General features: G+C 45.7%; 1 protein-coding gene across 6 annotated transcripts in view; it reads right to left on the minus strand.

The window, feature by feature from the left end:
- Positions 1 to 25,191, minus strand: part of MAPKAPK5 (MAPK activated protein kinase 5) — a 333,373-nt gene that overhangs the window by 127,091 nt on the left and 181,091 nt on the right. For all 6 annotated transcript variants that reach the window (XM_069214824.1, XM_069214827.1, XM_069214826.1 and 3 more), the window contains one exon: positions 650 to 730. In XM_069214824.1, coding sequence (XP_069070925.1) covers positions 650 to 730 — 81 coding nt within the window. The remainder of the gene's footprint in view (positions 1 to 649; positions 731 to 25,191) is intronic.

A 25,191-nucleotide genomic window follows, 5' to 3' on the forward strand; every position in this document is an offset into this window, starting at 1 on the left:
TGGTTGAGTGCTGTGATCATGGCTAGTCAAATAAAAGTCTAATTTGTGAAGACCTGGAGCACAATTAGAGTTGACAGGAGGTTGCCAGGCTGGCAGTTTCAGTGGTCAGGAGGATGTTGAGAAATTTACTGAAAATGTGGATTGATGAAAAAGTGGCAGAGCCAATGGGAGGGTGTGGCACATGGAAGAAGAGTTTGGTAGTCCTATCAAAGTGTCATATTTAAAAATATAGCAGCTTTCTGCAGTATTCACAAAAGTTGTAAATTGTCTCCTTTTTATTATGTTTGCAGCTGAACTGGTAACATACAATATAGCATAGTACTCACCACCTGGTCTTTATTAGAATCTATAATAGAATATATATTTTTACTGTAGCTTAGCATGGGAACTTTGATGAAAGTACTACCTTTATTCGATTTTTAAGTTCACAGAAATACAATCTCAACTAAATTGTACAAATTAACAGAACACATACTGCGCTTTTTTGCTAGAGTTGGTATAAAGGGATCTCTACATTTTCCTGCAATGCCGCTCACATTACATTTGCAGTATTGAGTGGTAAAACCCCAACACTAAATTTTCATTCATGTACCATGAAAATTACATGAAACACGCACAAATCCAACATATCTTCTTTTCATGACCTCACCTTGTTGTATGTGTATGGAGTAGGCGAGGTAGGAATAATTCCAGATTTTTCTTTCTGGTGCCTTCTCTGTGCCTCCAATACCTATAAAAAATTACAAAAGCAAGAGGTAGACATAACTAATTTTAGACTTACACTGACAAGAGCAGTGTTGAAAACTATATTACAAGACCTATAGTGCTACTCCTGCAACCGCAATTTAAGACAACTAAACTGTGTGTAAAGTATAATATTCCAGAAGGTTCTACTCAAACTGTATTACTAATTTGAAATTTCTAATTAGGTCCAAAATTGCATGAATGCTGGTTTAGTATAAGTGTTGTCATGTGGGATCACTCAAAATACAGTGCAGGCAGAGGTGCAATAAACTGGTGTTGCTTACCTTTATATTATTTTAGTGATCAATAGTTAATTGCATGTCAGATCACAGATTAACATTAAAAAACATTAAAAGTACATAAAACAGTAACATTTGAATTACAACCATTTCGTCTCTACCTTTTGCTCTACAGCAGCAACTGCATTTGAAGTAACATCAATTCAAAAGTGGGATAAAGTTATATGAGGGGGTGGGAGGTTGATACTGTCAGTGAGTGCGTCAGTCAGTCTGCATCCCAGTCTGTCTTTGCCTTTTATTTTGTCACTGCATCTCAGTCTGTTTGTGTCTGTGAGTGTGTCAGTCAGACTCTGCCTCCGTGTGTCTGTCTATGTATCTCTATGCATCGGTGTGTGTGTGTGTGCGCATGCATCTGTATGTCTCTGTGCACCAGTGATCCCTATATATATATATATATATATATATATATATATATATATATATATATATATATATATATATATATATATATGACCATGTTCTGTATTACTTCCACTTCATCAAAAACCGCAACTTTGAAACTAGACCTTTTGCCTGGTTTGGTATATAGCCATTCTGTAGTTTTTGCTATGTTTTAGAAAAGAGTGTTAAGTGGGTTTGAAGGATTATTTAAAGGGATACCCGGACAGTAAGAGAGCTCGTCTTGTGATTTGGTGTAAATCCGTTCAGTAGATTAGGAGTTATTTAAGAAAATGGAAATATAGATATCTAGGGACACAAATTCTGCGCAAGTCCGCAGGTTTCATGTTGAGGTCTGATTTGGTGCCAACAATTCAACCAGGAAGTGGTGGCAGCCACCTTGGGACTCTGACTGAGCCGAGTTCTAAGGAAAAAAAGTAAAAGAAAATAAACGGCACGGTAGAAATACCCTGACCTCTAGGCATAGTGGTAGAGTCCCTCAGGACCCCGCCAAGAAAGAAAATATATTTTTTCTTTGATTTTTGCCGCAAATTTGTGGAGTACCTGTAAATCCACTCAAAATGTAAAAAAAAAAAGAAAAAGAAATCCAAGCCAGGTTGTTTATATTGCAGCCCCATATCCTAGACAGGCCAGGTCCTGGGGGAAAATACTAACATATATATTGGGGAGGAGGGGTGCACACGAACCCCTTCCGAAGCAGGTTTTCGCCACCGGGACCGCCACCTCCCCAGTGCCAGGCTAATGTCAACTAAGGGTGAGGGGGATACGCAGCACCCCTCCCGGGCCATTTTTGGCCCTGTGGACCACCGCCTGCCCGGTTGCAGGCTGCGCACTTTAAAAGGAATGGGGCTGCACTCCCCCACCCCCTTCCTGGAGTCATTAATGGCTCTGGGAACCCTATCCCCCAGGGCTGGCTCATTATGTCCCAAGGTGCCCACACTCAGGCATAACTGTTTACTCTCGCTGCTCCCGCCAAGCGAGGGCAAACAGTAAGTCTGCCCTCAGCAGATGGGAGCACGTAAAATGCTTCCACCCGCAAGGAGCAGACTTACATCTGCTTTCCTAACCGCTGTGAAGCAGGCAGGGAAACAGGTGGAAAAACTGCTTTCAAACACATGGAGGAGCACTTTTAGCTGCTCCCTGTGGGAAGGAGCGATGCCAGCTCCCAATGGAAGGGGGATACAGCTGAGGCCATGGGGGGGATTGGGGTTCTCTCCTACAGCCTACAACAAGGAAATGAGTGGGACCAGGGCACCCAACAATATGAGGTGAGGCCCCGGGATATGTGGCCACCTGAGTATATACTGGCCCGGGGAGGTAGACTACATGCCTGCTACCCCCTTTAAATGGTGGACTGGCATCAGAGGATTGGGTATTGAGGCCAATATTGGCCCAAGGAGGGGAGCTACACGTCCAAGGCCCTGGGTGATGGCATCCCCATGGGCCAATATTGTCTCGGGGGCAGGAGCAAGCCCGCCCTCCCTCCCTCCCCCTTTAGATGCTGGCCAAGCCTAGGGAGCTGGGGTTCTTGGAGCCACGTACCTCCCGCCCCTTTAAAAAAAGGTGGCAGGCCACAGAGGATGGAGTCCCGGGGAGAAAAATGGGTGTAACGGAGGAGGGGCTGTGTAAGAGGCTGGCCTGGCTTGTAGTGGGTACCAGAGGTACTTACAACACCTTGTGCCAGGTCCAGGTATCCCTTATTAGTGTAGAAGAGGTGTTTCTAGCAGCTAAGGCTGATAGAAGGTAGCTATGGCAAAGCAGCTTAGGCTGAACTAGGAGACATGTAAAGCTCCTACTATACCACTGGTGTCATATGCACAATATCATAAGAAAACACAATACACAGATATACTAAAAATAAAGGTACTTTATTTTTATGACAATATGCCAAAAGTATCTCAGTGAGTACCCTCAGTATGAGGATGAGAAATATCCACAAGATATATGTACACAAACCAAAATTATGCAGATAATAGCAAAAGGAAGTAATGCAAGCAATGTAAAGTTACAGTAGATTGCAATAGGAGCACATAGGTATAGGGGCAACACAAACCATATAATCGAAAAGTGGAATGCGAACCACGAATGGACCCCAAACCTATGTGAGCTTGTAGAGGGTCGCTGGGACTGTAAGGAAACAGTGAGGGTTAGAAAAATAGCCCACCCCAATACCCTGAAAGGTAGGTGTAAAGTGCACCTACAACCCCCAGAGAGCACAGAAGTCGTGATAGGGGGATTCTGCAAGGAAAACCAACACCAGCAATGCAACAACAGTGGATTTGCGGACTTGAGTACCTGTAAGACAAGGGGACCAAGTCCATGAGTCACGACAGTGTCGAGCGTGGGCAGGAGCCCAGGAAATGCCAGCTGAGGGTGCAAGGAAGCTGCCACTGGGTGGAAGAGACTTGGTGTTCTGCAAGAACAAAGAGGACTAGGAACTTCCCCTCTGGAGGATGGATGTTCCACGTTGTGAAGAAGCTTGCAGAGGTGTTCCCACGCAGAAATACCACAAACAAGCCTTGCTAGCTGCAAGGGTCGCGGTTAGGCTTTTTGGATGCTGCTGTGGCCCAGGAGGGACCAGGATGTTGCCACTTGGATGAGGAGACAGAGGGGGCGCCCAGCAAGTCAGGGAGCCCTCACAGAAGCAGGCAGCACCCGCAGAAGTACCTGAACAGACACTTAGAAGAAAAGTGAACCGGAGTCCACCCGAAGTCACAAAAGGGAGTCCCACGATGCCGGAGGACAACTCAGAAGGTTGTGCACTGCAGGTTAGATTGTCGGGGACCCAGGCTTGGCTGTGCACGATGGAAATCCTGGAAGAGTGCACAGGAGCCGGAGCAGCTGCAAATCACGCGGTACCCAGCAATGCAGTCTAGCGTGGGGAGGCAAGGACTTACCTCCACCAAACTTGGACTGAAGAGTCACTGAACTGTGGGAGTCACTTGGACAGGTTACTGAGTTCCAGGGACCACCCTTGTCGTGCTGCGAGGGGACCCAGAGGACCGGTGATGCAGTCTTTTGTTGCCTGTGGTTGCAGGGGGAAGATTCCGTCGACCCACAGGAGATTTCTTCAGAGCTCCTGGTGCAGAGGAGGCAGGCTACCCCCAGAGCATGCACCACCTGAAAACAGCCAAGAACGCCGGCAGGATGAAGCAATACAAGGTTGCTAGTAGTTGCCTTGCTATTTTGTTGTGGTTTTGCAGGCGTCCTGAGCAGTCAGCGGTCGATCCTTTGGTAGAAGGTGAAGAGGGAGATGCAGAGGAACTCTGGTGAGCTCTTGCATTCGTTATCTGGTGAGATCCCCAAAACAGAGACCCTAAATAGCCAGAAAAGGAGGTTTGGCTACTTAGGAAGGAGGATTGGCTACCAAGAGAGGTAAGAGCCTATCAGAAGGAGCCTCTGACGTCACCTGCTGGCACTGGCCACTCAGAGCAGTCCAGTGTGCCACAAACACCTCTGTTTCCAAGATGGCAGAGGTCTGGGACACACTGGAGGAGCTCTGGGCACCTCCCCTGGGAGGTGCAGGTCAGGGGAGTGGTCACTCCCCTTTCCTTTGTCCAGTTTCGCGCCAGAGCAGGGCTGGGGGATCCCTGAACCGGTGTACACTGGCTTATGCAGAGATGGGCACCATCTGTGCCCATCAAAGCATTTCCAAAGGCTGGGGGAGGCTACTCCTCCCCAGCCTTCACACCTATTTCCAAAGGGAGAGGGTGTTACACCATCTCTCAGAGGAAGTCCTTTGTTCTGCCTTCCTGGGCCAGGGCTGCCCGGACCCCAGGAGGGCAGAAACCTGTCTGAGTAGTTGGCAGCAGCAGCAGCTGCAGTGGAGACCCCGGGAAGGCAGTTTGGCAGTACCCAGGTTCTGTGCTAGAGACCCGGGGGATCATGGAATTGTCCCCCCAATGCCATTGGGGTGACAATTCCATGATCTTAGACATGTTACATGGCCATGCTCTGAGTTACCATTGTGACTCTGTATATAGGTAGTGACCTATGTACAGTGCACGCGTGTAATGGTGTCCCCGCACTCACAAAGTCCGGGGAATTTGCCCTGAACGATGTGGGGGCACCTTGGCTAGTGCCAGGGTGCCCACACCCTAAGTAACTTTGCACCCAACCTTCACCAGGTGAAGGTTAGACATATAGGTGACTTATAAGTTACTTAAGTGCAGTGGTAAATGGCTGTGAAATAACGTGGACGTTATTTCACTCAGGCTGCACTGGCAGGCCTGTAAAAATTGTCAGAGCTCCCTATGGGTGGCAAAAGAAATGCTGCAGCCCATAGGGATCTCCTGGAACCCCAATACCCTGGGTACCTCAGTACCATATACTAGGGAATTATATGGGTGTTCCAGTATGCCAATGTGAATTGGTAAATTTAGTCACTAGCCTGTTCGTGACAAATTTGGAAAGCAGAGAGAGCATAACCACTGAGGTTCTGGTTAGCAGAGCCTCAGTGAGACAGTTAGGCATCACACAGGGAACACATACATATAGGCCACAAACTTATGAGCACTGGGGTCCTGGCTAGCAGGGTCCCAGTGACACATAACAAACATACTGACAACATAGGGTTTTTACTATGAGCACTGGGCCCTGGCTAGCAAGATCCCAGTGACATATACTCACAAACAGGCCAAAAGTGGGGGGTAACAAGGCTAGAAAGAGGCTACTTTCTCACAGGCTGCGTGCCTCCATCTGTGTTGACTGCCTTTGAGGGGTTGGCCCCAGCAGTCAAACATCATATATAAATATAATGTTCCTGTAATTTTTGTTTTTTTCAGTATATCTCTATCAATATCTCTAATATATATATATATATCACTGAGCATTTTTGGTTTGCTTACAACTTCGGTCCTGTATTATTATTATTTTTTTAAAGTACATCCACCTCAGCTCCTTCCCAGAAAGGTTCGGGCCCAGATGTAAAAAAAATAAAAAATAAAAATAATAATAATTTTAGATATATATCTATATGGAAAATGTCACTTACCCAGTGTACATCTGTTCGTGGCATGAGACGCTGCAGATTCACATGCTGTGCATTATCCTGCCATCTAGTGTTGGGCTCGGAGTGTTACAAGTTGTTTTTCTTCGAAGAAGTCTTTTCGAGTCACGAGACCAAGGGACTCCTCCCTTTCGGCTCCATTGTGCATGGGCGTCGACTCCATCCACGCAGAGGGTAAGGTAGGAGTTGTATATGTATATATATATATATATATATATATATATATATATATATATATATATATATATATATATAATAAAGGTGCCCATGCAATGGAGTAAGTATATGTGTACATAATGTGTAAAAAACTAGTAAGTATTTACAAAATGTACAAATTTATAGGTTTTATTCAACTTAAAACGGCTACAGGCTCCCGGGGAGGCGGGAGGGCGCAGGTGAATCTGTAGGGTTTCATGCCATGAACAGATGTACACTGGGTAAGTGACATTTTCCGTTCGATGGCATGTGTAGCTGCAGATACACATGCTGTGCATAGACTAGTAAGCAGTTATCTCCCCAAAAGCGGTGGCTTAGCCTGTAGGAGTTGAAGTTGTTTGAAATAATGTTCATAATACAGCCTGTCCTACTGTGCCTTGTTGTGTTGTTAACACATCTACACAGTAATGTTTTGTGAATGTATGAGGCGTAGACCATGTGGCTGCCTTACAGATCTCCGTCATAGGTAAGTTTCCTAGAAAAGCCATTGTGGCGCCTTTCTTCCTAGTGGAGTGCGCCTTTGGCGTAATAGGTAGATCTCTTTTTGCCTAGATATAGCAGGTTTGAATACATTTCACTATCCATCTGGCGATGCCTTGTTTGAATACTGGATTTCCTGCATGAGGTTTTTGGAAGGCTACAAACAATTGTTTTGCAAAACTATTTTGTTCTATCAATGTAATACATTAGTGCTCTTTTAATGTCTAATGTATGTAAGGCTCTTTCGGCTACTGAGTCTGGTTGTGGAAAAAAGACTGGGAGTTCCACTGTTTGGTTTAGGTGGAACGGTGATATAACTTTTGGTAAGAACTTGGGATTTGTACGGAGAACCACTTTATGTATTTGTATAAAGGGTTCTTGTATAGTAAATGCCTGTATTTCGCTTACTCTTCTAAGAGATGTGATAGCTATTAGGGCGGCTACTTTCCAAGTTAAGTATTGCATCTCACAAGAGTGCATGGGTTCAAATGGTGGACCTATGAGTCGTGTTAATACAATATTGAGGTTCCACGAGGGAACTGGTGGTGTTCTCGGGGTATGATTCTTTTTAAACCCTCCATAAATGCTTTGATGACTGGGATTCTAAAAAATGAAGTTGAATGTGTAATCTGCAGATAGGCAGATATTGCTGTGAGATGTATTTTAATAGAAGAAAAAGCTAGTTTAGATTTTTGTAGGTGTAATAAGTAGCTTACAGTGTTTTTTGCGGGAGCCTGTAGTGGTTGAATTTGATTATTATGGCAGTAATAAACAAATCTTTTCCATTTGTTTGCGTAACAATGTCTTGTAGTAGGTTTTCTAGCTTGTTTAATGACCTCCACACATTCTTGTGTAAGGTCTAAATGTCCAAATTCTAAGACTTCAGGAGCCAGATTGCTAGATTGAGCGATGCTGGATTCGGGTGTCTGATCTGTTGTTTGTGTTAAGTTAACAGATCTGGTCTGTTTGGTAGTTTGACATGCGGTACTACTGACAGGTTTAGTAGTATTGTGTACCATGGTTGGCGAGCCCAGGTTGGTGCTATTAGTATTAGTTTGAGTCTGTTTTGACTCAATTTGTTTACCAAATAAGGAAGGAGTGGGAGGGGGGGGGAAAGCGTAAGCAAATATCCCTGACCAACTCATCCATAACGCATTGCCCCTGGACTGAGGGTGTGGATACCTGGACGAGAAGTCTTGGCATTCTGCGTTTTCTTTTGTTGCGAAGAGGTCTATTTCTGGTGTTCCCCATTGTAGAAAGTAAATCTGTAGGATCTGGGGATGAATTTCCCACTCGTGTGTTTGTTGGTGTGCTCGACTGAGATTGTCGGCCAACTGGTTTTAAATCCCTGGGATGTATTGTGCTATTAGGCGAATGTGATTGTGAATCGCCCAATGCCAAATCTTTTGTGCTAAGAGACACAGTTGTGATGAGTGTGTACCTCCTTGTTTGTTTAGGTAATACATTGTTGTCATATTGTCTGTTTTGACAAGAATGTGTTTGTGGGTTATTAGTGGTTGAAATGCTTTTAATGCTAGAAACACTGCTAACAGTTCTAAATGATTTATATGCAGTTGTTTTTGCTGAACGTCCCATTGTACCTGTATACTGTGCTGGTTGAGGTGTGCTCCCCACCCCATCATAGAAGCATCTGTTGTAATTATGTATTGAGGCACTGGGTCTTGGAATGGCCGTCCTTGGTTTAAATTTATAGGTTTCCACCATTGAAGCGAGAAGTGTGTCTGGCGGTCTAACAACACTAGATCTTGGAGTTGACCCTGTGCTTGTGTCCATTGTGTTGCTAGGCACTGTTGCAGTCTTGCGTTTGGGACAATGGCTATGCATGAAGACATCATTCCTAGAAGTTTCATGACAAACCTCACTTGGTAGTGTTGGTTTGGTTGCATGTTTAATATTATATTTTGGAAGGCTTGTACTCTTTGTGGACTTGGAGTGGCAATGGCCTTTTGTGTGTCTAGTGTTGCTCCCAAGTATTGTTGTATTTGGGATGGTTGTAGATGTGATTTTTGGTAATTTATAGAGAACCCTAGTGTGTGTGTAGAGTTTCTATAACGTATTGTGTGTGAATCAGACACTGTTGTTGAGTGCTGGTTTTTATTAACCAGTCATCTAAGTAAGGGAATACGCGCATGTGCTGTCTCCTGATGTGAGCGGCTACTACTGCAAGGCATTTTGTGAATACCCTTGGGGCTGTTGTTATCCCGAATGGTAACACTTTGAATTGGTAATGCACGCCTTGGATTACAAACCTTAAGTATTTCCTGTGGGATGGATGTATGGGTATGTGGAAATAAGCATCCTTGAGATCTAATGTTGACATGTAGTCTTGTTTTTTGAGCAAGGGAATCATGTCTTGAAGTCTCACCATGTGAAAGCGATCTGATTTGATGTAAAGATTCAGTGTTCTGAGGTCTAATATGGGTCTCAGAGTCTTGTCTTTCTTTGGAATTAGGAAATACAGGGAGTAAACACCTGTTCCTTTTTGATGGTTGGGCACTAGTTCTATTGCTTGTTTTTGTAACAATGCTTGGACTTCTAGTTGTAACAGGTCTAAGTGTTGTTTGGACATATTGTGTGCTCTTGGAGGCACATCTGGTGGTAATTGTAGGAATTCTATGCAATAACCATGTTGGATAATGGCTAGGACCCATGCGTCCGTAGTTATGTGTTCCCAGTTGTGGTACTATGCGGTAAGTCTCCCCCCCCCTACTGGTGTTGTGTGGTGGGGGTTTGTGACATTGAAGTCACTGTTTGGTTTGTGGGGTTTTGGGCTCTGGAATTTCCCTCTTGGTTTAGGGAATTGTCCATCCCTATATTGTCCTCGAAAACCTCCTCTCTGAAATTGGCCGTGATATGTGGGTCTGACTTGTGAGGTGGAAGGCTCTGTGGTCTGGGAACGAACCCCCCCCCTCCCTAAAGTGTGGCCTTCTAAAAGTGCCTCTGCTTTGTGGGGAGTTTTTCTATTGCCGTATCGACCTCCGGCCCAAACAACTGTTGTTGGTTGAACGGCATATTTAGCACAGCCTGCTGTATCTCTGGCTTAAATCCGGAGCTCCGTAACCATGCGTGCCTACAAATGGTTACTGTATTGTTCACTGTCCTCGCCGCAGTGTCTGCTGAGTCCATAGCCGACCTTATTTGGTTGCTGGAAATAGTCTGCCCTTCCTCAACAACCTGTTGGGGACGTTTTTGGTACTCTTTGGGAAGGTGGTGAATGAGATGTTGCATTTCATCCCAATGTGCCCTGTCGTATCGAGCCAGTAGAGCCTGAGAATTGGCAATCCGCCATTGATTGGCTGCCTGTGCTGCCACCCTTTTGCCTGCTGCATTGAACTTCCGACTTTCCTTGTCAGGCGGTGGCGCGTCTCCTGAGGATTGGGAGTTTGCCCGCTTTCGGGCTGCTCCCACTACCACTGAATCAGGAGTTAATTGTTGAGTGATAAACACAGGGTCCGTTGGGGGAGGTTTATATTTCTTCTCCACCCTAGGCGTGATGGCTCTGCCTTTTAGTGGATCCTGGAACACTTGTTTGGCGTGTTTTAACATGCCTGGCAGCATTGGCAAGCTTTGGTATGAGCTGTGAGTAGAGGACAAGGTGTTGAACAAAAAGTCGTCCTCTATGGGCTCTGCATGCATCGTTACACTATGAAATGTAGCTGCCCTTGAAACCACCTGCATATATGCAGTGCTGTCCTCAGGTGGTGACGGCCTTGCCGGGTAACAATCGGGACTATTATCCGAGACCGGTGCATCATACAAGTCCCATGCATCCGGGTCATCCTGGGGCATCCCAGTGTGTGTTGGCGACTGCATCATTGGTGGCGTTGCTACCGGGGACAGTTGTGGCGAATGTAACGGAGATTGATGTGGCGAGAATCTTGGTGGTGTTTTCTCTTTAGCCACTTTTGATTTTGGCTGCATTTCCGTCTCATGGAATGCGAGCTTCCTCTTGATTTTTATTGGAGGAAGAGTTAGAATTTTCCCGTGTCTTTTTGTATACAGGGAGTGCAGAATTATTAGGCAAGTTGTGTTTTTGAGGATTAATTTTATTATTGAACAACAACCATGTTCTCAATGAACCCAAAAAACTCGTTAATATCAAAACTGAATATTTTTGGAAGTAGTTTTTAGTTTGTTTTTAGTTTTAGCTATGTTAGGGGGATATATGTGTGTGCAGGTGACTATCACTGTGCATAATTATTAGGCAACTTAACAAAAAAATATATATATACCCATTTCAATTATTTATCATTACCAGTGAAACCAATATAACATCTCAACATTCACAAATATACATTTCTGACATTCAAAAACAAAACAAAAACAAATCAGTGACCAATATAGCCACCTTTCTTTGCAAGGACACTCAAAAGCCTGCCATCCATGGATTCTGTCAGTGTTTTGATCTGTTCACCATCAACATTGCGTGCAGCAGCAACCACAGCCTCCCAGACACTGTTCAGAGAGGTGTACTGTTTTCCCTCCTTGTAAATCTCACATTTGATGATGGACCACAGGTTCTCAATGGGGTTCAGATCAGGTGAACAAGGAGGCCATGTCATTAGATTTCCTTCTTTTATACCCTTTCTTGCCAGCCACGCTGTGGAGTACTTGGACGCGTGTGATGGAGCATTGTCCTGCATGAAAATCATGTTTTTCTTGAAGGATGCAGACTTCTTCCTGTACCACTGCTTGAAGAAGGTGTCTTCCAGGAACTGGCAGTAGGACTGGGAGTTGAGCTTGACTCCATCCTCAACCCGAAAAGGCCCCACAAGCTCATCTTTGATGATACCAGCCCAAACCAGTACTTCACCTCCACCTTGCTGGCGTCTGAGTCGGACTGGAGCTCTCTGCCCTTTACCAATCCAGCCACGGGCCCATCCATCTGGCCCATCAAGACTCACTCTCATTTCATCAGTCCATAAAACCTTAGAAAAATCAGTCTTGAGATATTTCTTGGCCCAGTCTTGACGTTTCAGCTTGTGTGTCTTGTTCAGTGGTGGTCGTCTTTCAGCCTTTCTTACCTTGGCCATGTCTCTGAGTATTGCACACCTTGTGCTTTTGGGCACTCCAGTGATGTTGCAGCTCTGAAATATGGCCAAACTGGTGGCAAGTGGCATCGTGGCAGCTGCACGCTTGACTTTTCTCAGTTCATGGGCAGTTATTTTGCGCCTTGGTTTTTCCACACGCTTCTTGCGACCCTGTTGACTATTTTGAATGAAACGCTTGATTGTTCGATGATCACGCTTCAGAAGCTTTGCAATTTTAAGAGTGCTGCATCCCTCTGCAAGATATCTCACTATTTTTGACTTTTCTGAGCCTGTCAAGTCCTTCTTTTGACCCATTTTGCCAAAGGAAAGGAAGTTGCCTAATAATTATGCACACCTGATATAGGGTGTTGATGTCATTAGACCACACCCCTTCTCATTACAGAGATGCACATCACCTAATATGCTTAATTGGTAGTAGGCTTTCGAGCCTATACAGCTTGGAGTAAGACAACATGCATAAAGAGGATGATGTGGTCAAAATACTCATTTGCCTAATAATTCTGCACTCCCTGTATGCAACCTCCTCTGGGTATGGTCTGGCGCTGCCATGCCCAGTTCTTGTTCAAATCTGTGCCCTTGTAACTGAGTTGAAAGGCCTTGCTCTTCTGTATAGGAGCCTTGTTTCGGCTCAGAGGCTGCATGTTTCGGCACCAAAGCTTTTTGTACAGTCTTTTTCGGCTCCGAGGAAACTTTCTTGACTTTAGCGGTGCCGAACTCTTGGTGCTGAGATGGTTCAGAGCCGGTATCTCGACCGGAGTCGGATGTCTTCGGCTGCTGGGAGGCTTTTTTCGGTGCCGCTGTTTGGTCACCGTGTTTTCTGGTTAAGCCATGGCCTGTTGGCGTCCCCTTGCCCTTCATTATCTGAGTGAGTCTTTGCCGGGGCTGGTTTACTCACAGTTTCTTGCTGCGTCTTCGGCTGCTCACTTTCGGACTTGTCCGAATCCCGAATGGAGAACCTCTCCTCTTCCTCGACGTCGATCTGCTCGACCAGTGTCGACGCCATCTGGAGTCTTCGATCTCGTAGTGTTTTCTTGGATCGAAATGCCCGACAGGCCTTGCAAGTATCCTCCCTGTGTTCCGGGGATAAACACAGATTACAGACCAAGTGTTGGTCTGTATAAGGATACTTTGCGTGGCAGTTGGGGCAGAAGCGGAAGGGGGTCCGGTCCATGAGGTTTGAAGATGGACGCGGTCGGGCCGACCAGGCTCCGCCGGAGAGTGGAAGCCCCGAAGGGCTGCCGGAGCGCTTCTTTCTTCGGTGTCGATGTGCTAACACTAAACCGGTACCGAGCGTGGACAATACCGTCAAATTTTCTGATAACTAACTAACTTTTCTGAATCGAAATACGGAGCGAAGAGGAACACGTCCGAACCCGATGGCGGAAAGAAAACAATCTAAGATGGAGTCGACGCCCATGCGCAATGGAGCCGAAAGGGAGGAGTCCCTCGGTCTCGTGACTCGAAAAGACTTCTTCAAAGAAAAACAACTTGTAACACTCCAAGCCCAACACTAGATGGCAAGATAATGCACAGCCTGTGTATCTGCAGCTACACATGCCATTGAACATATATATATATATATATATATATATATATATATACACATACATATATACACACACACACACACACACAAATACATGGAAAATGTCACTTAACCAGTGTACATCTGGTCATGGCATGTAGTGCTGCAGATTCACATGATATGCATAGGTCCGCCATCTAGTGCTGGGCTCGGAGTGTTACAAGTCGTTTTTCTTCGAAGAAGTTTTCTCGAGCTACAGGTTCGAATGACTTCGCCTCTCGGTCATAGTGTGCATGGGCATCGACTCCTTTGTTAGATTTGTTTCCCCACAGAAGGATGTAGGAAGGAGTGAGAGAAAGAATGTAAATATATAACTAAATGTAGTAAGTAAATAAGATGTCCATGCAAATGTAATATATATATATATATATATATATATATATATATATATATATATATATATATACATACATACACACACCTATTTACAAAAAGAACTGCAACAACTATAGGCTTCCGGGGAGGAGGGAGAGTGCATGTGAGTCTGCAGCACCACATGCCACAAACAGATGTACACTAGGTAGGTGATATTTTCCGTTCAATGGTGTGTGTAGCTGCAGATACACATGCTATGCATAGACTAAAAAGCAGTCCTTCTCCCAAAACAGTGGTGGCTAGCCTGTAGGAGTTGAAATAGTTTGAAATAAAGTTTTAAGTACAGCTTGACCAACAATGGCCTTTTGCTTGGAAAATACATCCACACAGTAATGTTTTGTAAATGTATGTGGAGTGGACCATGTGGCAGATTTGCATATGTCTGCTATTGGTATGTTACCTAAACAAGCCATGGAAGCACCTTTTTTCCTAGTGGAATGTGATTTAGGGGTTGGGAAAAGTGGTGGTCTTTTTGCTTTAATATAACATGTTTGGATGCATCTTACAGTCCATCTAGCTAATCCTTGTTTAGAGATAGGATTTCCTTTATGTGGATGTTGAAAAGCTATGAAAAGCTGTTTAGTTTTTTTAAACTCCTTTGTTCCCTCAACATAGTACATTAGAGCTCTTTTAAGGTCAAGAGTATGAAGAGCTCTTTCAGCAGCTGAGTCTGGCTGTGGGAAGAAGACTGGCAATTCCACTGTTTGGTTAATGTGAAAAGGAGAAACTACTTTAGGCAAATATTTTGGATTTGTCTTAAGTACTACTTTATGTTTGTGTACTTGGAAAAATTGTTCCTCCAGAGTGAATGCTTGTATTTCACTAACTCTTCCTAATGAAGTAATTGCTACTAAGAAAGCAACTTTCCAAGTTAGAAATTGAATATTACATGAATGCATGGGCTCAAATGGTGGTCCCATTAATCTTGGGAGTACAATATTTAGATTCCATGCAGGAACTGGTAGGGTTCTTGGTGGAATAATACGCTTAAGTCCTTCCATAAAGGCTGTTACGACAGGGACTCTAAAGAGAGAAGTATGTTATATGGTTTGTAAGTACACTGATATAGCAGTAAGATTAATTTTAATAGAGGAAAAAGCTAAATTTGCAAGTAGCATACAATATCTTCCATATGCTTCCATACATTCTAATGGAAGGTGTAGGTATCCAAATTCTATGACTTCAGGAGCCAAAAGGCTAAGTTGAGGACACTGGGATTGGGATGCCTGATTTGACCTTTGTTCTGTGTTAACAAATCTGGCATGTTTGGAAGTTTGCAATGGGTTACTACTGGCAGATCTATGAGTGTTGTGTACCAATGTTGTTGTGCCCAAGTGGGAGCTATAAGTATCTTGGTGAGAGAGATGTGACGCAGTTTGTTGACCAGAAATGGAATTAACGGGAGAGGGGGAAAAAGCGTAAGCAAATATGCCTGACCAGTTGAGCCACAGAGCATTGCCCTTGGACAGAGGGTGAGTGGGTCTGGATGCGAAGTTTTGGCATTTTGCGTTTTTGCTTGTTGCGAATAGGTCTATATCTGGTGTTCCCCACATTTGAAAGTACTGTTGAAGTACCTGAGAGTGAATTTCCCGTTGTTGCTGTGTCCTGCTTAGTAGGTCTGCTAGTTGCTTGTGTATCCCTGGGATGTATTCCACTAGCACGTAAATGTGATTGTGAATTGCCCATTTCCAGATTGTTTGGGCTAGAAGGGACAGCTGAGATGAATGTGTTCCTCCTTGTTTCATCAGATAATACATTGTCGTCATATTGTCTGTTTTAATCAAGACTGTTTTTTACCTGAGAAGGGGTTGATAAGCTTTTAGGACACAAAACACAGCTAACAATTCTAAATGGTTTATGTGATAAGCTAACTGCATTGAATTCCATTCCCCTTGTATGGTAAGGTTGTTGAGGGGAGCTCCCCAACCTGTCATTGATGCGTCTGTTATTGTGGTCTGAGGCACAGAGTCCTGAAATGACCACCCCTTTATTAAATTGTTCCGATTCCACCATTGAAGAGATCTGTGCGTTTGGCAGTCTAACACTAGATCCTGCAATTGACCTTGTGCTTGAGACCATTGCTGTGAGAGACACTGTTGTAGTGTTCTCATGTTTAATCTTGCATGCGGTACTATTGCTATGCATGAGGCCATCATTCCCAACAGTTTCATGATAAACTTTACAGTGTAACGTTGATTGGGCTGTGTCTGTGATATGAGGTTTTGAAAAGCCTGTATCCTTTGTGTATTTGGATAGGCTAACCCATTTTGGGTATTGAGAATAGCTCCTAGGTAAGGTTGAACCTGTGCTTGTTGAAGATTAGATTTTTGGTTGTTACTTGTGAACCCCAATGTGTGTAGGGTTTCTATTGTGTATTGAGTGTGTTCCTGGCATTGTATAATGTTGCTTGGTTTTATTAGCCAATCATCTAGAGAAGGAAAGACATGTATGAGTTGTCTTCTTAGGTAAGCTGCTACTACAGCTAGACATTTTGTGAAAACCCTTGAAGCTGTTATGCCGAAGGGAAGAACCTTGAATTGGTAGTGCTTTCCTGCTATTACAAACCTTAGGTATTTTCGATGAGCTGGATGTATGGGGATATGAAAGTAGGCATCTCTGAGATCTAATGCAGTCATATAATCTTGTTTTGCAGTAGGGGAATTACATCCTGCAGTTACCATGTGAATATATCCTGACAGGATATATAGATTTAGTGGTCCGAGATGCAGAATGGGTATGAGAGTACCATCCTTTATGGGTATGAGGAAATATAGTGAATATACTCCTGTTCCCTGCTGAGATTTTGGAACGGATACTATTGCTTCTTTTAGCAATAACGATTGCACCTCTTGCTTTAACAGAACGTTGTGTTCTGGGTCTGTGAAAGCGAGGGGGGAAATGTTTGGAGGAGAAGAAGTGAGTTCTAGGCAGTAACCACTGCAGATAATTGAAAGTACCCACAGGTCTGTGGTGATGTTTTGCCATTGGGAGTGGAATTGCTGCAGTCTTCCCCCCACAGGAGATGTGTGGAGTTGTGGTATACTGAGGAAGTCATTGTTTTGAGGGAGTGGTGACACTCTTTGAGGCTTGAAATTAGCCTCTGGCTTTGAAGTGTTGACCTCTGTAAAAGCCTCTAAATGCTCCTTTTTGGTAGTACTGTTAACCTTGTTTAGTTTGTGAGGTGGAAGCCTCTGTAGACTGGGGCTTGAAACCTCTAAATGGGTGTATGCGAAGGAACCTCAGTAAGGTGTGGTGTATAGGGCTCCCATAGCTTTTGCAGTGTCAGAGTCCTTCCTCGGTTTATTTTTTGTCTATTCTGTAAGTTAAAATCCTAGCTGTAGGAAGTTGGCTCTGTATGTGCTATTTCAAAGTAAGGAATAGCATGCACAGAGTCCAAAGGTTCCCCTTAGAGGTAAAATAGTGGTAAAAATAGATAATACCAATGCTCTATTTTGTGGTAGTGTGGTCGAGCAGTAGGCTTATCCAAGGAGTAGTGTTAAGCATTTGTTGTACATACACATAGACAATAAATGAGGTACACACACTCAGAGACAAATCCAGCCAATAGGTTTTTATATAGAAAAATATCTTTTCTTAGTTTATTTTAAGAACCACAGGTTCAAATTCTACATGTAATATCTCATTCGAAAGGTATTGCAGGTAAGTACTTTAGGAACTTCAAATCATAAAAATTGCATGTATACTTTTCAAGTTATTCACAAATAGCTGTTTAAAAAGTGGACACTTAGTGCAATTTTCTCAGTTCCTAGGGGAGGTAAGTATTTGTTAGGTTAACCAGGTAAGTAAGACACTTACAGGGCTTAGTTCTTGGTCCAAGGTAGCCCACCGTTGGGGGTTCAGAGCAACCCCAAAGTCACCACACCAGCAGCTCAGGGCCGGTCAGGTGCAGAGTTCAAAGTGGTGCCCAAAACACATAGGCTAGAATGGAGAGAAGGGGGTGCCCCGGTTCCGGTCTGCTTGCAGGTAAGTACCCGCGTCTTCGGAGGGCAGACCAGGGGGGTTTTGTAGGGCACCGGGGGGGACACAAGTCCACACAGAAATTTCACCCTCAGCAGCGCGGGGGCAGCCGGGTGCAGTGTAGAAACAAGCGTCGGGTTTGTAATGGCAGTCAATGGGAGATCTAGGGATCTCTTCAGCGCTGCAGGCAGGCAAGGGGGGGGTTCCTCGGGGAAACCTCCACTTGGTCAAGGGAGAGGGACTCCTGGGGGGTCACTCCTCCAGTGAAAGTCCGGTCCTTCAGGTCCTGGGGGCTGCGGGTGCAGGGTCTCTCCCAGGCGTCGGGACTTAGGATTCAAAGAGTCGCGGTCAGGGGAAGCCTCGGGATTCCCTCTGCAGGCGGCGCTGTGGGGGCTCAGGGGGGACAGGTTTTTGTACTCACAGTCTTAGAGTAGTCCTGGGGTCCCTCCTGAGGTGTTGGATCTCCACCAGCCGAGTCGGGGTCGCCGGGTGCAGTGTTGCAAGTCTCACGCTTCTTGCGGGGAGCTTGCAGGGTTCTTTCAAAGCTGCTGGAAACAAAGTTGCAGCTTTTCTTGGAGCAGGTCCGCTGTCCTCTGGAGTTTCTTGTCTTTTCGAAGCCGGGGCAGTCCTCAGAGGATGTCGAGGTCGCTGGTCCCTTTGGAAGGCGTCGCTGGAGCAGGATCTTTGGAAGGCAGGAGACAGGCCGGTGAGTTTCTGGAGCCAAGGCAGTTGTCGTCTTCTGGTCTTCCTCTGCAGGGGTTTTCAGCTAGGCAGTCCTTCTTCTTGTAGTTGCAGGAATCTAATTTTCTAGGGTTCAGGGTAGCCCTTAAATACTAAATTTAAGGGCGTGTTTAGGTCTGGGGGGTTAGTAGCCAATGGCTACTAGCCCTGAGGGTGGGTACACCCTCTTTGTGCCTCCTCCCAAGGGGAGGGGGTCACAATCCTAACCCTATTGGGGGAATCCTCCATCTGCAAGATGGAGGATTTCTAAAAGTTAGAGTCACTTCAGCTCAGGACACCTTAGGGGCTGTCCTGACTGGCCAGTGACTCCTCCTTGTTGCTTTTTTTGTTCCCTCCAGCCTTGCCGCCAAAAGTGGGGGCCGTGGCCGGAGGGGGCGGGCAACTCCACTAAGCTGGAGTGCCCTGCTGGGCTGTGACAAAGGGGTGAGCCTTTGAGGCTCACCGCCAGGTGTTACAGCTCCTGCCTGGGGGAGGTGTTAGCATCTCCACCCAGTGCAGGCTTTGTTACTGGCCTCAGAGTGACAAAGGCACTCTCCCCATGGGGCCAGCAACATGTCTCTGGTGTGGCAGGCTGCTGGAACTAGTCAGCCTACACAGACAGTCGGTTAAGTTTCAGGGGGCACCTCTAAGGTGCCCTCTGGGGTGTATTTTGCAATAAAATGTACACTGGCATCAGTGTGCATTTATTGTGCTGAGAAGTTTGATACCAAACTTCCCAGTTTTCAGTGTAGCCATTATGGTGCTGTGGAGTTCGTGTTTGACAGACTACCAGACCATATACTCTTATGGCTACCCTGCACTTACAATGTCTAAGGTTTTGTTTAGACACTGTAGGGGTACCATGCTCATGCACTGGTACCCTCACCTATGGTATAGTGCACCCTGCCTTAGAGCTGTAAGGCCTGCTAGAGGGGTGTCTTACCTATACAGCATAGGCAGTGAGAGGCTGGCATGGCACCCTGAGGGGAGTGCCATGTCGACTTACTCGTTTTGTCCTCACTAGCACACACAAGCTGGCAAGCAGTGTGTCTGTGCTGAGTGAGAGGTCTCCAGGGTGGCATAAGACATGCTGCAGCCCTTAGAGACCTTCCTTGGCATCAGGGCCCTTGGTACTAGAAGTACCAGTTACAAGGGACTTATCTGGATGCCAGGGTCTGCCAATTGTGGATACAAAAGTACAGGTTAGGGAAAGAACACTGGTGCTGGGGCCTGGTTAGCAGGCCTCAGCACACTTTCAATTGTAAACATAGCATCAGCAAAGGCAAAAAGTCAGGGGGCAACCATGCCAAGGAGGCATTTCCTTACACAACCCCCCCCCCAAACGAAAGAGGATGAGACTAACCTTTCCCAAGAGAGTCTTCATTTTCTAAGTGGAAGAACCTGGAAAGGCCATCTGCATTGGCATGGGCAGTCCCAGGTCTGTGTTCCACTATAAAGTCCATTCCCTGTAGGGAGATGGACCACCTCAACAGTTTAGGATTTTCACCTTTCATTTGCATCAGCCATTTGAGAGGTCTGTGGTCAGTTTGAACTAGGAAGTGAGTCCCAAAGAGGTATGGTCTCAGCTTCTTCAGGGACCAAACCACAGCAAAGGCCTCCCTCTCAATGGCACTCCAACGCTGCTCCCTGGGGAGTAACCTCCTGCTAATGAAAGCAACAGGCTGGTCAAGGCCATCATCATTTGTTTGGGACAAAACTGCCCCTATCCCATGTTCAGAGGCATCAGTCTGCACAATGAACTGCTTAGAATAATCTGGAGCTTTTAGAACTGGTGCTGAGCACATTGCTTGTTTCAGGGTGTCAAAGGCCTGTTGGCATTCCACAGTCCAGTTCACTTTCTTGGGCATTTTCTTGGAGGTGAGTTCAGTGAGGGCTGTCACAATGGATCCATATCCCTTCACAAACCTCCTGTAATACCCAGTCAAGCCAAGGAATGCCCTGACTTGAGTCTGGGTTTTTGGAGCTACCCAGTCCAGAATAGTCTGGATCTTGGGTTGGAGTGGCTGAACTTGGCCTCCACCTACAAGGTGTCCCAAGTAAACCACAGTTCCCTGCCCTATCTGGCATTTGGATGCCTTGATAGAGAGGCCTGCAGATTGCAGAGCCTTCAAAACCTTCTTCAGGTGGACCAGGTGATCCTGCCAGGTGGAGCTAAAGACAGCAATATCATCAAGATAAGCTGTGCTAAAGGACTCCAAGCCAGCAAGGACTTGATTCACCAACCTTTGGAAGGTGGCAGGGGCATTCTTTAAACCAAAGGGCATAACAGTAAACTGATAATGCCCATCAGGTGTGGAGAATGCTGTTTTCTCTTTTGCTCCAGGTGCCATTTTTATTTGCCAGTACCCTGCTGTCAAGTCAAAGGTACTTAGGAATTTGGCAGCACCTAATTTATCTATGAGCTCATCAGCTCTTGGAATTGGATGAGCATCTGTCTTGGTGACAGAATTGAGCCCTCTGTAGTCCACACAAAACCTCATCTCTTTCTTTCCATCTTTGGTGTGAGGTTTGGGGACTAAGACCACTGGGCTAGCCCAGGGGCTGTCAGAGCGCTCAATTACTCCCAATTCCAGCATCTTGTGGACTTCCACCTTGATGCTTTCCTTAACATGGTCAGACTGTCTAAAGATTTTGTTTTTGACAGGCATGCTGTCTCCCGTGTCCACATCATGGGTACACAGGTGTGTCTGACCAGGGGTTAAGGAGAAGAGTTCAGGAAACTGTTGTAGGACTCTCCTACAATCAGCTTGCTGTTGGCCAGAGAGGGTGTCTGAGTAGATCACTCCATCTACTGTGCCATCTTTTGGGTCTGATGACAGAAGATCAGGGAGAGGTTCACTCTCTGCCTCCTGATCCTCATCTGTTACCATTAACAGATTCACATCAGCCCTGTCATGGAAGAGCTTAAGGCGGTTCACATGGATCACCCTCTTGGGGCTCCTGCTTGTGCCCAGGTCCACCAAGTAGGTGACCTGACTCTTCCTCTCTAGTACAGGGTAAGGGCCACTCCATTTGTCCTGGAGTGCCCTGGGAGCCACAGGCTCCAGAACCCAGACTTTCTGCCCTGGTTGGAACTCAACCAGTGCAGCCTTTTGGACATACCAAAACTTCTGGAGCTGTTGGCTGGCCTCAAGGTTTTTGGTTGCCTTTTCCATGTACTCTGCCATTCTAGAGCGAAGGCCAAGTACATAGTCCACTATGTCCTGTTTAGGCTCATGGAGAGGTCTCTCCCAGCCTTCTTTAACAAGGGCAAGTGGTTCCCCTTACAGGATGACCAAACAGAAGTTCAAAGGGTGAGAATCCTACTCCCTTCTGTGGCACCTCTCTGTAAGCGAAAAGCAGACATGGCAAGAGGACATCCCATCTCCTTTTGAGTTTTTCTGGGAGCCCCATGATCATGCCTTTTAATGTCTTGTTAAATCTCTCAACCAAGCCATTAGTTTGTGGATGGTATGGTGTAGTGAATTTATAAGTCACTCCACACTCATTCCACATGTGCTTTAGGTATGCTGACATGAAGTTGGTACCTCTGTCAGACACCACCTCCTTAGGGAAACCCACTCTGGTAAAGATACCAATGAGGGCCTTGGCTACTGCAGGGGCAGTAGTCGACCTAAGGGGAATAGCTTCAGGATACCTGGTAGCATGATCCACTACTACCAGGATATACATATTTCCTGAGGCTGTGGGAGGTTCTAGTGGACCAACTATGTCCACACCCACTCTTTCAAAGGGAACCCCCACCACTGGAAGTGGAATGAGGGGGGCCTTTGGATGCCCACCTGTCTTACCACTGGCTTGACAGGTGGGGCAGGAGAGGCAAAACTCCTTAACCATGTTGGACATATTGGGCCAGTAGAAGTGGTTGACTAACCTCTCCCACGTCTTGGTTTGTCCCAAATGTCCAGCAAGGGGAATGTCATGGGCCAATGTTAGGATGAACTCTCTGAACAGCTGAGGCACTACCACTCTCCTAGTGGCACCAGGTTTGGGGTCTCTGGCCTCAGTGTACAGGAGTCCATCTTCCCAATAGACCCTATGCGTTCCATTTTTCTTGCCTTTGGACTCTTCAGCAGCTTGCTGCCTAAGGCCTTCAAGAGAGGGACAGGTTTCTTGTCCCTTACACAGCTCCTCCCTTGAGGGTCCCCCTGGGCCCAGGAGCTCAACCTGATAAGGTTCAAGCTCCAAAGGCTCAGTTCCCTCAGAGGGCAGAACTTCTTCCTGAGAAGAGAGGTTCCCTTTCTTTTGCTGTGTTGCAGTTGGTTTCCCAACTGACTTTCCTGTTCTCTTGGTAGGCTGGGCCATTTTTCCAGACTCCAGCTCTACTTGTTCACCCTGTGCCTTGCATTGTGCTCTGGTTTTCACACACACCAGTTCAGGGATACCCAGCATTGCTGCATGGGTTTTTAGTTCTACCTCAGCCCATGCTGAGGACTCCAGGTCATTTCCAAGCAGACAGTCCACTGGGATATTTGAGGAGACCACCACCTGTTTCAGGCCATTGACCCCTCCCCATTCTAAAGTAACCATTGCCATGGGATGTACTTTTCTCTGATTGTCAGCGTTGGTGACTGTGTAAGTTTTTCCAGTCAGGTATTGGCCAGGGGAAACCAGTTTCTCTGTCACCATGGTGACACTGGCACCTGTATCCCTCAGGCCCTCTATTCTAGTCCCATTAATTAAGAGTTGCTGTCTGTATTTTTGCATGTTAGGCGGCCAGACAGCTAGTGTGGCTAAATCCACCCCACCCTCAGAAACTAGAGTAGCTTCAGTGTGGACCCTGATTTGCTCTGGGCACACTGTTGATCCCACTTGGAGACTAGCCATACCAGTGTTACCTGGATGGGAGTTTGGAGTGGAACCTTTCTTGGGACAGGCCTTGTCTCCAGTTTGGTGTCCATGCTGTTTACAGCTATGACACCAGGCCTTTTTGGGATCAAAGTTTTTACCCTTGTACCCATTGTTTTGTGAAGAGGCTCTGGGCCCACCCTCCTGTGCAGGTTTTTGGGGGCCTGTAGAAGACTCTTTACTATTTTTAGTTTTGGTTGTCTCATCACCCTTCCCCTGGGGAGTCTTTGTGACCCCTTTCTTTTGGTCACCCCCTGTTGAAGTCTTGGACACCCTTGTCTTGACCCAATGGTCCGCCTTCTTTCCCAATTCTTGGGGAGAAATTGGTCCTAGGTCTACCAGATGCTGATGCAGTTTATCATTGAAACAATTACTCAATAGGTGTTCTTTCACAAATAAATTGTACAGCCCATCATAATTACTTACACCACTGCCTTGAATCCAACCATCTAGTGTTTTCACTGAGTAGTCAACAAAGTCAACCCAGGTCTGGCTCGAGGATGTTTGAGCCCCCCTGAACCTAATCCTGTACTCCTCAGTGGAGAATCCAAAGCCCTCAATCAGGGTACCCTTCATGAGGTCATAAGATTCTGCATCTTTTCCAGAGAGTGTGAGGAGTCTATCCCTACACTTTCCAGTGAACATTTCCCAAAGGAGAGCACCCCAGTGAGATCTGTTCACTTTTCTGGTTACACAGGCCCTCTCAAAAGCTGTGAACCACTTGGTGATGTCATCACCATCTTCAAATTTTGTCACAATCCCTTTGGGGATTTTTAACATGTCAGGAGAATCTCTGACCCTATTTATATTGCTGCCACCATTGATGGGTCCTAGGCCCATCTCTTGTCTTTCCCTTTCTATGGCTAGGAGCTGTCTCTCTAAAGCCAATCTTTTGGCCATCCTGGCTAACAGGAGGTCATCTTCACTGAGAGCATCCTCAGTGATTTCAGAAATGTGGGACCCTCCTGTGAGGGACTCACTATTTCTGACTAACACAGTTGGAGACAGGACTTGAGGGGTCCTGTTCTCCCTATTTAGGACTGGAGGAGGGACATTGGCCTCCAAGTCACTAATTTCTTCCTCTGTGAGGTCATCATCAGAGGGGTTGGCTTTTTCAAACTCTGCCAACAGCTCCTGGAGCTGAATTTTGGTAGGTCTGGAGCCAATGGTTATTTTTTTGATATTACAGAGAGACCTTAGCTCCCTCATCTTAAGATGGAGGTAAGGTGTGGTGTCGAGTTCCACCACATTCATCTCTGTATCAGACATTATTTTGCTAAGAGTTGGAAGACTTTTGAAAGAATCTAAAACTGTTTCTAGAATCTAATTTCAAACTTTTAACAAACTTTTAAACTCTAAAAGACAATGCTAAACAGGGACTTAACACACAAGGCCCTAGCAGGACTTTTAAGAATTTAGAAAAATTTCAAATTGCAAAAATGAATT

This window comes from Pleurodeles waltl, chromosome 11, assembly GCF_031143425.1.
Source record: "Pleurodeles waltl isolate 20211129_DDA chromosome 11, aPleWal1.hap1.20221129, whole genome shotgun sequence".
Lineage (NCBI taxonomy): Eukaryota > Metazoa > Chordata > Amphibia > Caudata > Salamandridae > Pleurodeles > Pleurodeles waltl.